Raw genomic sequence first — 13515 nt, forward strand, 5'->3', positions numbered from 1 at the left:
AAAACACAACATAGGCTGTTGAAAAGCCTATAACCCCACAACTGAGACCTTCAAATCCCACTGTTAGCTCACAAGGGTCACAATGGTGAACTGACCAAGCCAATTGTAGGAACCTGCTAAAAATGGGGACACTACACCATGAGAAAAAGGTGGGAGAATCCTAACTAACTATTGACTTATACAACATTACAGTCCTAACCTATTTTTGACTTGTAATGTGATCACATGCAATTACGTCTTTACAATTTTACATGTAATACATCAAGATTGAATCACATAATGCTTGACAAAGAAGGCTAAGTGTCTAAAGTCACGACTTTATTAACATCACTCTATGTGAAAGAGGTCCTCATGTAGCTCAGTGGTGGCTTGTGCTTGGAGCCTTCAAGGTTCAAGGTGTGAATGAGAGCATTACAAATGTAGTTGTGTTTGGGGATTTCGAGGGTTTCCAAATTTAGATGAAAACTTGGCACAATCTACGAAACGATGGAGATAATTTCCAACAAGACATTAAAAGGGGGTGAAATATTTAAAGATAAATGAGTTATGATTTGTGTCTTTGGAACCAATTTGCAAATGCACAAAAGGAGTATATAAGTTCATTGTTGTAATTTGGTCTTAGAGTCCCAATAACAAATATGAATAATCAAGGGGAAATCATTTTGAAGTTGAGACTAAAAGTTTTAGTTACATTTACAACTACAAACTTACAATAGGGACTAAAAGTTTTGACTGCATGCAATTGGGGAAAACATATTTCGACTACAAGTGCTTATATGCCTGCAATTTGCAATTGCATTGTTGACGAGAATACAAGCTTACTTGCAATGGAGGGTATAAATCCAGAAATTGCAAGAAACCTTAAAACCTAACTTCAAAAACATATTAAAATGAAAATCAAGGACCTAAACCTTTGACTTCAAACAACTTGACAGTCAAAACACTTAAGAATATGTGAGTTGCATCTCAAAAAATGTGCCTTAGGAACATAGGTTGGAAATTTGGAGAAAAAATCGTACGGGTTATTCAATGTTTCCACCAAACTGAAATCAAGGACAACACTTAGGATGGCACCTTTCCCTTTTATGGGAAAATATAGTAAGAAGTTTGGTTGAAAAATTGAAGGTGGAGTTTTTATCAAATGAGGGGGGAAATGGTTGGCTTTTGGAAAAATGGGGAATTGGTGCAATATAAACCAGTATATGAATGTTTAGTTGAAATCTTTGGCAAATGGCTTCTTTCTGGCCTTCCAAAATGGAGAAATAGAAGGGTAATAAATCATGGCCCTTGCCTAATGGATAGAATTGACATCTTAATGAAAGATTTGACTTCCAACTTTGACCCACAAAAATTGGTGGTTGACTCAACCTCTATGTGGATTAAGGTTTACAATCTCCTCTCGAAATAGTGGGAGAAAGATATCTTGAAGGATATTGGGAAGTAGTTGGGCCCTCACATCCAAGTAGATGAAGAAGCAAAGGATTGAATTTTTGGAACTCATGCCAGAATCTACCTTAGTTTAATTTCATACCCCTCACTTTCAAAGGAGATTGTAATTCATTCTAGGAAGGGTATTTGGAGACAAAAGGTGGAAAAGGAGGACAATATGTCTTTATGTGAAAATGTAAAACAAAGGGGCACAAAAAAGTAGAATGTTGGATAGTACCAGTTCACAAATTTGGGGAACCTTTTAAACATGCTACCTCACTAAACCATTATAGAAAGAGGCGCAAAGTGATTATTGGAGATCTCTTTGAGAACCAAGGAATACTCCAAGAAGAGATTAGTAAAGGTAATGAAGGGGATTAAAATAGCAATGTAGAAAAGGTACTTGAGAAGGTAGAAGCTAAAAGGAAGAATGAGTGGTCCTTGAGCTGAAAAAATGAAAGGCAAATGTAGAATGAGGTAGGAATTACCACACCCTTAACTCCTATTGAAGCTATGAGAAGTTTGGTGGAAGGCAAGAAGTCAAACGAAGTGGTGAAGCAAGATGGTCCTATTACAATAATAGATAGTTTCTATTATCTATGTTTAGTATCTAATGGTTATCTATTGTAATCTTATGTAAATATTAGAATGTTTCTAAGATTTAGTTTTTTGTTTCCAGAATAAAATGTTTCTATTCTTTACGATTGTTTCTTAAGGAAACATCATTCATTCTCTTGTATAAATTGATCTCTTAATCACTGTTAGTAACAAGCAAATATTTTCCAATTACTTTGTAATATGGTATCAAAGCCAATACTCTAAATTTTTTTGAAAATAATTATAATTTCTTGGTTGAAATTATCTTGCCTTTTATTTTCAAAATTATTTACATGCATATTTTCTTTCAACTCTCTCTATAATCCGACTAGGGTTTCTGTTCTGAGAGATCTGATTTTGTCGACTTCTGGTTCGGTTTTGCAACCCATTTCTGTCCAGATCCATTTGTTTTTTTAGCACATTTCTGCCGTTTTATGTGGGTTTTATGCAGTAGGGTTGTTTTTATTCAAAACCCTAATTTTCGGGTTTAGGAAATTTTTCTGATTGCAAATTCTTGGTGGGTTTTCGAGAGCTCAATTGGGTTGTCGTTTGATTTTTCTATGTGCTTTGATTTTTGTACCTCAATTTTCGAGCCAGCCGATCTAGAAATCGACAACATATACTTTCAAGGTTTTTTGAGCTCTCTTTTGGGTCACCCTTCAAATTTTCCAGGTCTACTTTTTTAGGGTTGCATGTACTTGCATGTTGTTTGCATGTGCTGCTTTACCATGCAAAGTCTCGTGTTTTGCCTCTCTTAAAAATTCTGGTAGGTTTTCATAACTTTTTCCTAAAAAAAATTTCTGATGGGTTTTCATATTCTATTTTCCGTCAAAAAAAAATTCTGATGGGTTTGTATAAATTTTTGCTTAAAAATTTCTGATTTTGTAATTCGCAAAGTTGTGTGGGATTCCTTTGTGGGTTTGTAATTTTTTCCTCAAAAATTATCTATTGGGTTTTACTGTTCTTCCTATAAAAAAAATCAAAGTTTTGTATTGTCAAGTTTCTAGAATAGAATATTTCTATTCTTTACGATTGTTTCTTAAGGAAACATTGTTCAGTCTCTTGTATAAATTGATCTCTTAATCACTGTTAATAACAAGCAAATATTTTCCAATTACTTCATAATAGGTCCCACTATTGAGGAAGTGAAAGAACATAATCAATAGAAAATAAAAGGAATGTAATGCTTGAAGAAGATTTAGGTGAAAAAGGAGGTAAGAACTTGGTCGAGATGCTAGTGGTTGATTTTGGAACATAGGAAGATAGCTTGGAAAGAGCTATCATCAAAAGAGGAGAGTGAATTTGAGGAAGAAGAATGGGAGATAATGGAGGAAAGAGCATTAGGACAAACCCATTAATTGATAAGATAGAAAAAAACATCAAATAGAAAGGTAAGAGGTCCAAAAGAAAAGAAGGAAAAAATAGAAACAGTAGCCAATGCCGAAGGACATAGTAAATTGAGATTAGGGAATGAGAACCCCCTTCTTGGGGATCAATGAGGGCCTTAATGTGGAATGTTAGGGACATTAATACACCTAACAAATGACACATGGTCCAGTGGCAAGTTGACAAATCTAAAGTAGACTTAGCTTTATTGCTAGAGAATGAATGATATTATGAAGAAAGTGAGAAGAGGCTCAAGTATTGGAAGCAATGCAATGAGGCATTTGAAGGTGCAAATGGTGCCTGTAGTGGATAGTGGGCGATATAGATCCTTATCAATCTCAATGGTGAAATGATGGAGACTAGGCAGATTTTGATGTTAGTCATGATAAGAAATAGGACCTTGGTGGAGGTGACCTGCATCTTTAGTATATATGGATCAATATACACAGTTAGCAAGAGAGAATTATGAGGGGAGAATATTGGGCAAACTAAAATGTCTAAATGGAGAAGGCCTTTTTTGTTGTCTTTTAAAAAGCACTTTTACATTGGTTTATTGAAAAAACATTTTCCCTTTGTGGAAAAAGCAATGAACATTTTAGAAAGCATTTGTGAAGAAGTGCTACTGAGTTATTTTTCATTTATTATTTCTCCTAAGTGAAAGCACGAGTGCACATGTCTTGAGGATGAAAACCCTCTTGGAATACTAGTTTTGGGGATGAAAACTCTTGTAGTTGGATATGGTGATTTTACCTTGAGATAACATTGGAAATCAAACAGTTTGATGTCTTTTAAAGAAGTCTTGGTTGCTAATTTTTCTGATGCAACTTTAGTTGAAGATTATAACATGTTTTAGGAGGATGTTTTAAATTTTTGTGGGCCACTCTTGGTGTACCCTCAACATTAATATCTTTTTCAAACCTACTATAGTATATTATGTCTTATTAGTCTGATCTACATAGATTATAAGACAGAAAGAAGAATTATGTTTTCAACAGTATCTCAGTTTGGTTGTGTTGGTGTTCGTCCAAGCAGTGGCTACAATTATGCTGGTGGTGTTTCTTGTGTGTTATGAATAGTGTATTAGTTTGATTTTTGTGACATCAGTGTTCTGATCAGCATATAGTCATCTTTATTTGGTATTGCAAAGTTCCATTGATCATTGTGAGCTATGTTCCCTTGTTATATTGTTGAATGAATGTAATGTCCCCATTTTTGGCGAGTCTCTGCAGTTGACTGAGTCAGTTCATCACAGTGATCCTCGTGAGCTGACAGCGAGATTTGAGGGTCTCATTTGTGGTCTAATTAGGGCAGTTGCCATATTTGGTAGTGCGGTTGGTGGCATTGGCAGTTGATCTTTACTTGCATTGGATGGGGCTATTAAATGGATGAGTTCATATTTATTAATTAATTATTAAGTTCACATATTATAATGGCACTTTAATGTTATAAAATGGTGTTGTGTTGATGAAGCATCTTTAGTGAAAGATGTGATGAAGAAGCTAAGTGTCATTTGGGTGTTATAAATATGAGCCCATTGTGAGAGGAAAGCATCCAATTGTCTATTTGCTTTTAATTTTGTCTCTTCTGAGGGTTGTGAATTTCAATCCATTGCTGAAGTATGATGGATTCGGAGTGAATATTGTTGCTTTCTCTTACTGTGGCTACTGTGGATTGAGAAGCAAATGATTTCTGAAGAATTATGTTGACACCTTCCATTACTGTGTTTTTTGTAGCTTGGAAGGGTATGATGCTGGAAGATTGGTAAATATTGTCACTGTTATAAAGTGCAATTTGTATCTACATTTTCAGGCATTCAGCACTGCTGCATCTAGATGCCTGGTATTCTACACTTGGGCTTTCATAATTTTACTAAATCATTCCCAAGCTGGCGGCAATAAATGTTGCATCCTGGGTGTCCAACATCTTCAATTTGTTAGAGCTGTTACTGTATATGAGAATGCCAGATTCCAGATTATTGACATAAAGTTTTCTGTTGGTGTGGTTATAGCTCACACCCGTGTTTTCCAGATTGGTGTTTGAGCTGAATGCATGAAGGCTGTCGTCCACCATATGTGGCAATGTTTGTGATTTGATTGGGCCGTGTTCAGTTCTGTGGGCCTGCGTTGAACATTAGAGGGCCTGCATGGGATATTTAGAAGCCTGCTTTGAATATTAGGAGCCTTGTGTTGAGTTTTCTTAATTGCCACCTCTAAGTCTCAAGGCCAGCACAACACTTATTAGGGACTGTGATCATCCAGAACAGGTCTGCCATTTGTTACTGAAGGCTGAGGGATGATTAATCGATGTGTTTATCTGCTGCAAGCAAATTATAATCTGGTTCTTCACATTTAAACCGTAATTTGTTTGGGTATTGAATAAAAGAATTTGAGCTGCGGATTAAAGTTTATTTTGGGCATATTTTTTAATAGAAAAGTGATCACTATTGCAATTAGGCATTAAGAGCAAAAATTGCTATTTGTAGCTTGATTGGACATTTAATTTCATTATTCAGTATATCAGTTGTGACTTGCCTCTTTGCAACCAACATTGTTCAAAACTAGATAACAACAAACTTGCACAAAGCAATACTTCATCCGTGAGTTTGCTTGCCAACTGTTTGACAGAATGTCTAACAATTGAATAGTGAAGAAATTGGTGTTTGTCAAGGTTATAACCGGTCAGGGTTATTACAATGAACTAATTCATTTTGTTGCATCAGTGTTTGCTTATTATCAGAGCTGATTTTACAGTCGGTGACAGCAGTTTCTCATTTTTGTCATATTGTAAATGCTGTTTCCGAGTACTTTGTGGACTTCAAATGGAAATACTGTTGAAGAATTATCATTTGCATACATTTCATATTGTAGGTTTGGTCAGTTTGCAGCAATTATTATAGCATTATAATACAGCTCATTTTGGCATCGACTGTTTTGGTTTGAATCAAGCTTTTAATGGCTTTTATTGCATTCACAGAGTCCACTGAATAGATGCTGATTAGGTAAGCTCAGCCACTCATGCATTTTGATTGGCTTGCCACCTTTCATTTTCTCATATATCATATATAATGTGTGGGTTATGCAGTGTATGCTCTCTTCTTGCCCACTGTGGGATTTGGGTAAGCAGAAAGTGCAGAGGCGTTGCACATGCATTTCTATATTGCATAAGTATAAAGTAGCGTGCGTTATTACAATATGTACATACAATAATACATGTATGTATTGTCATGTCCCCTATTTTGCCAGTAGAATTTAATAATAAAATAAATGAATCGATTTAATAATAAATTATAATATAATTTATTATTAAATAAATAATAAATTGTCTATACTATAAATATAATTAGACAATAGAATACAATATGAATAAAATAATATAATAATAAAATTATATAAAATGTTATTATAATATAATATATGACATTACATTATAATATGAACAATAAAATAAAAATAGAGATATTATTGCTAAAATATATTATATAATCCCTTGAATATGATTAGTTAAGAGAAAATAAGGAGGAATATAATGCCTGTTCACTAGAGACACATCCCTTTGAGCATGACCTAGTGTAAGGTATAAAAGGTGAATTCCCTTATTGGAGAAAGGATCATCGAATAGGGGATTTCTACAGTGAATAAGGAGAAGATAGAAGCATTGATAAAAAATATATCAAAATCGAACAATGGTAGCTTTCCTTGGCATTTAGACACACATACTCAGAGATAATTACACTACAGATAAGAATACAGAATGATAAATAATATAGATTGTATAAGCCAAAATATGTGGAGCGTGTGAAGATGGTCCCAGTTCGCAGAAGGAAGATATTTAGAGTACAATCATGCCTATACCGCTTACCTTATAAACTCCGTAAGGATATGTATAGCCATACTTTGTCATCATACCAGACTAGAGATTTTGTGGACATATATAAAGCTGCCAATAGATTATCAGGATGTAAGTTCAGGAAGACAATGGACCAGCAGGGCATATAACTATAGTATTGCACATCCAACAAGACATATTCAACATTCAATTCAATCAATTGTAATGTCAGGATCAGTGATTGTATTATAGTTCTTCTCTCTGCATGGGCTGAAGGAAGAATGTATCATTAGACATAAAGTCATGGAGAAGTCCGTGGAGATGAGGAAATACTAATCAAATCAACACTTTGAAACTTACAGTGAGCCGCTAAGTGCAATAGAGAAGCCAATCATTGGTAAAGTTTTGAGTGATAAATAAAGGAAGGATATGTCAGACAGTTTAGTCAGTCAGCCTGCATCCCAAAACTACAATAAAATTCAGTTATATTATTAAATATCATTGAATTATAATTTTATCGGCACTTAGTGTTACAAGATGGATTTTCATTTGGAGCCATATAAAAATATTTACCATAAGACAAGAAGGTCAAGCACAATAACATTAAAAGGGGAGCTATTAAACATTGTTACCACAACTGATAAGAGTTCGCAGGAGATCACTCATTTAAGGACAACTCAGGACAACTAAACTGTAATAAAGATTGCAACCTATATACATATGATCACAATTTAAATGATTGAAAAAGATAATATATAAAATAGGATGGATATATATATATATATATATATATATATATATATATATATATATATATATATATATATATATATATATATATATGGATGGATAAGAATAAGAATAAGATTGCATATACTTATAAAAGAAACCTATAAAATATTAATCATCCATTGATCTAATGAGAAGCATTTGACAAGTAAGAAAGTTTTGAAAAGTATCGATAGATCAAATCATTCCTCACATATATTATTAATCAAGTGGAAGAAGTGATATTGGTGTATCCTTGCTATTTAGTTCATCTACAAGAGTTTGAATGAGTAAGTATGAAGAAATAAAGAAATTGTCCCAAAATTTAGATATTCAAATCAGGGGACATTACGTGTATCCACATATTTACACATGCACACACACACATGCACTTGAATTTGTTACTGTACCCAAGGAAAGAAAATTGCTGTATTGTCATACTTGTACCTGCACCTATACCAAGATTGGTAACCTGGATAATATTCCCTTATACAAGAAGGCCAAAATAATTCCAGAAGTAATAGGGGTCTTTGAGTATGCAATAAAAACAAAGCTAAAATAAAACCGAATTAGTTGTACTTAGGCTAGTAGACAGGGCTATTTTGAACTTGTTCACTGCAAGAGGTTCTATGATTTTTTATTTAATGCAAAAAAATTAAACAACTAGCATACCCTCTCTTCTCAGCTAACAGTAGGAACTGAAAAAGCACGAGAATGGCACAAAAAATGGAATTGGATTAAACATGTATATACAACATTGTTACTCAATTCCAAGATAATATCAAACGTATTTATAACCCATTTAGTACGGCAAGATTCAAATGTGGGTAGACAAACTTAAAACTAATTGTATGAATGTAATATTCAAAAATATATAATTGAATTGTTACAGTAGCTCAGATGCATATTTAATGCTTTCTCTAGATTTTGGGTGCGCTGTTCTCTTGGAAGCTAGATGCAAGGTCTTGAGGTCACGATCACAGTCTAGGAAGGAAACAATAGCGAATTGGCATTTACAACATCCTTAGTTAGGACATTTGAAGGGATACCTTATATCTTTGGTTGGACATGCCCTATGCATGTCCTTTCTTTGATGTGTATTTATTCCCATGTGCTACCACCCATGATAGTTTCCACCACTTAATATCCTAGATTACAGTGATTAAATACTTACCTAAGAAAGTTGATCAACTAAATGCATTTTTCAAATCTTTATCCACACCACTTGATATTAATCAAATTACAAGTGTTGTTTTGTTTAACTCTTTTACCCAATTTACAAAATCAAAGGAGTAGCAATCCTTATTTAATTTGGTTATAAAGGTTTCACAACATAAACTGTTATGAATTGAACAAAGAGAATTACATAGAAAACCTAAAACAATTATAAAGTCTAAACGATATTCAACTTACAAAATTACAATATAATGTTCAATTTAGTGAGGCTTTCAAGAAAATTTATATCTGATTACAATCTTTCTTTCTTTCTATTCGATTACACCAGTATTTAATGTGGCTGGTCTACTTAGAAAGCACAATCACAACCTGTAAGTGTCTCTTAGTGCAAGTTCTTATTTCCCGTGCAGCTGCTAATTTCTGATGCCAACATCATCTTCCTTTCCATCTTCATCAGAACTTATTTTGTACTTGAGTAATTATGTCAACAACTGATAGAAAGGGTTGTGGATAGTAACATGCCAATTTATAGAATTTGATATCCTTTGTATAAAATATATTTACATAAATTTTGACCAAGAAGAAATTTAAATAATTTTAATGCACAAATTAAAATTTTGGGTTTAAATCTAATAAATTTATCAACCTCGAATTGAAATTTCTTAATGAATCACTTTGATGGTTGCAGTGATGGGTTCCAAGGAACATCCATTGGGGAAGTTAGACATCTTTGGATCTATAAAAGCAGATGGAGAAAGCTTAGAATCAAAGACAGAAGATCGAGTCACAAATTTGGTCGGTGGATCTGGTGGTGGGTCTGGTGGAACTCTTCTTTTGTTTTTACAGACACTTACACTAGGTAACAATGCTTTGCTTTCTAGTGCTGGGGGCCATGGAGGTCATGTTGGTGGTGGAGGTGGTGGTGGTGGAAGGGTGCATTTTCACTGGTCAGGCATTGCTACTGGAGATGAATATGTTCCTATTGCAACTATAAATGGCACAATTTATACAGGGTGCTTATTTCAGACTCGTATCTTATGGTGTGCTTAATATGTATAGAGAAATAATCTTATGGAATAACTGTTTTTATTTGTTTTTGCCTTGGTAATTTTGCAGAACAATTTCATTGTAGGACTGTTCTTATTTGTTTTTGCTTATATACTTTGCAGGGGAGGAAACGGAAGTGACCATGGAATTTCTGGAGGAAATGGCACTATTACTGGAAAAGAATGCCCAAAAGGACTTTTTGGTCTATTTTGTTTGGTAGGTTTTTCTTTAAGTTTTTGGCTTTAAGCTCAAACTTGGTTTGTTGCATCTTCTAAATTCCATTATGGCAATAAAATACCCAGTATTTCTTTTTCATTTTAAGCAGATGTCTGATTTGTGTGTGTGTTTTTCGATTGGTAAAATATTTTTTTTTTTATTACTGGTAAATATGTGAGCTGTCATATGAAAATGGAGGGGCATAACCCTGATAATGTTTTTTTTAACACCAACCTGCAACCAGACTAACACCACTATTAATATCTACACATATTTTAGTAACAGGCATTAGCACCTGCTGTTTAATTAGTAGAATAATTGTAGTGCAGTATTATAATTCAGTCTTTATCTTATGCTTTTGACAATTCAAAAAGTTCAATTTATGATTCATATTTGACTTTTGGTGGCTATTTAGATACTGGAATTCCATAAGGGTGGACTTTTTTCGAATATAGTTTAACTGAAAAGTCATTGTATATAGGCCAAATATTTTTAACAAATAACTATTCACGGACTGATTCCCTTCATTGCTGTAAAACAATTATTTGGGAATTGAAAATGACAATTTTGTACTTGCAAGTTATTTCTCAAGTAAAATCTGCGAATAAATTGAAATATGTAATAATACTATTTTGTTGTTTTACTTCCTATCATTGTTTCCATGGGTAGAAGCCTTTCATAATTGCTTACACTGATCATAGCAAATTGATGACCAAGGAGTAGTCAGAGATGACCATTGAGCCTGTTTAATTCCTGAAGGCTAATTTCAGGCTAAATTAGGGAACAAATTAATCACTAATTAAAGTTGTCCCATAAAGGCAAATTTTATAGGTGAACTAATTTATAAAGTGACTTGTGTGAATTTAAAACGGGAGACATTAAATTCACTTTATAAGGTACTTTATTGAAATGTTTTAAAACTAGAATTTAAAGGGTCCCTTGCGAATGTTCCAAGGAATTATAAAAGGAGGATGTGAGAGCTCATTTCTCTTGCTCGCTTATTTTTCTATTTTGTGGATTTTGGAGATTCTTGTTGGAGAAAATCCTAGGATGAGGAATTGTGTCATGCCCCTTATAAGAGAAGAGAACACAACAAATAACCCAGCAAATCACAACTTAAATAAGTAAACGTAGGTAATTGACAAATGCAAGGCCAACCCAAAATAAGTAACAAATATTGGTCATAATTATTTGAGGAAGGCTGACCAAATTAAGGGCAGTAATTGGGGCTAACTGGTAATTATATGTATGCTGATCTGCACTTCCTTTAAGTATTTATTTATGAAGAGGCAGTGAGTGCTCCTTAAAGCTAAGTGGATTTGACTCTTCGCAATATGAGGGGGTACTAAAGTGGAAGCCTCATTTGGAAGGCCATTGAACGAGGAATAGCAAATCAGAAATAAATAATCTAATCTGATTATGAGCATTTAATTTTAAATTAAGAAATAGAAAATAAGAGTAGGGATCTGATTAATCGCTCGCATTCTAGAGTTAGTAAGATTATTTGTGAAAGTATGATGCAAAGTTATGACTGCATTACATATTCCTTGCCGTGATTATATAGGGATAATTGTAAGCAATTGCATTGCTTCCAATTTGAGTGTTGTAATAAATATGCGATGACATATTCCTTTCTCGTTGTAACAAATTGCACTACATGTCCTAAACTGCCCTAGGTTTTGCATCAAATCTTGGCTATTGATAGAGATAAATCTTGGCCCTACATTTCAAGTGTAAAGTTGGCCTTGGCCTCTCGCATTGTAGGCCGAAATGGGAAATTGCTACCGAAAATGCTGCTAGAATTAATACATAAATTCATTTTGTTGATGAATATTTCATGTTAATTTTGAATGTTATCATGGACTCTTGCTTCTCAAAATCAGTTTAATTTCAAGTAATATGAGGATTTGTAGAGATTGGTACCTGAAGAAGTTCCAGATTCATACCATTAAGTTTCAATGTATAGTTAGTCTAAACTCTTTATTTATGTACTGTAAGTTCGATCATTAGTAGTTTGTTCATTTACACTATTTAATGGTTTTAATGAATGGCTCGTGGCCTAAATGTCTCAAGTATTCCTCTAAATATTGTATTTTTTTTGTTGTAGGTGATATAATTTTTTGAAACAAGATCTGGTCAACAATTTAGAACTTATCTATTATTGTGAACAAGTTCTCAATTAGGCTTTAGTTTAGCTTTCTAAACCCTACTGTTTTGAAGTTTATTTTGAAATGAATTAAAGTAAGTTGAAAAGCATAGTCTCTTAACACCATAGTTACCCCGCCCTGTGAGACGGGGGGACAAGTTTCCAAGACGGGGGGACAGAGGGGCCTTGATTTGGGGATGACGGGGGGACGGTGGCGAGAGACGGGGGGTGGGGGGTGGCGGGGAGAGCAGGGGTGTATAGTTTATACATATGATACTTAAAATGCTAGTTATGAAAATATGTTCTACAATTATACAATATAACTTGATATAATCATATAAAGATGTAAAAACCAGTAAACTTAAACAATTAAAAATTAAAATTGAACATTGGATTGAAGTTTTGAACTGGAACATCATGATTCATGATCAAATAACAAACAAACAATGAACATTGACATTGAACATTAGCAAATATTAGTCTATATATCAGTCTTCATATCAATAGTATGAGTATCTAGATTCTACTATCTAAAAGTAATCAATGATCATATGAGTCATGACATAAAGATGATTATAGTAAGTATCATGTGCCATGAATCATGATATCAAAATAAGTATATAATATTCTAATGCAAACAAAAACTACAAGTCTCCCCGCACCCACAAGAAAGGAGACTCTGTCGCGTCCTCTCGCAATAAAGGAGACTCTGTTGTGTCCCCCCGCACCCACACAGGAGATGTCTTGCCGTCTCGGAGATGTCTCACCATCTCTGATGGAGGTGGCACTCTAAGTGGTGCCGCCTGAAACGCCGAGACGCCTTCCCCTCGTCTTGGGGATGTCCTAGTGGGGGGGGGGGGACGCGTCCCCATGTTACACTACTTAATACCAAATTTGATGACATCGAGATTTTAGAACTGAGGATT

General features: G+C 34.1%; 1 protein-coding gene across 2 annotated transcripts in view; it reads left to right on the forward strand.

Annotated features, from left to right (window-relative positions):
* The window catches only part of LOC149573226 (uncharacterized), a 235547-nt gene that overhangs the window by 115306 nt on the left and 106726 nt on the right, over window positions 1-13515 (forward strand). For both annotated transcript variants that reach the window (XM_089814405.1, XM_089814406.1), the window contains 2 exons: window positions 9869-10193; window positions 10350-10443. In XM_089814405.1, coding sequence (XP_089670531.1) covers window positions 9869-10193; window positions 10350-10443 — 419 coding nt within the window. The remainder of the gene's footprint in view (window positions 1-9868; window positions 10194-10349; window positions 10444-13515) is intronic.

This window comes from Cupressus sempervirens, chromosome 2 (assembly GCF_028749045.1).
Source record: "Cupressus sempervirens isolate cs-2001-9-10 chromosome 2, ASM2874904v1, whole genome shotgun sequence".
Taxonomy (NCBI): Eukaryota; Viridiplantae; Streptophyta; class Pinopsida; order Cupressales; family Cupressaceae; genus Cupressus; species Cupressus sempervirens.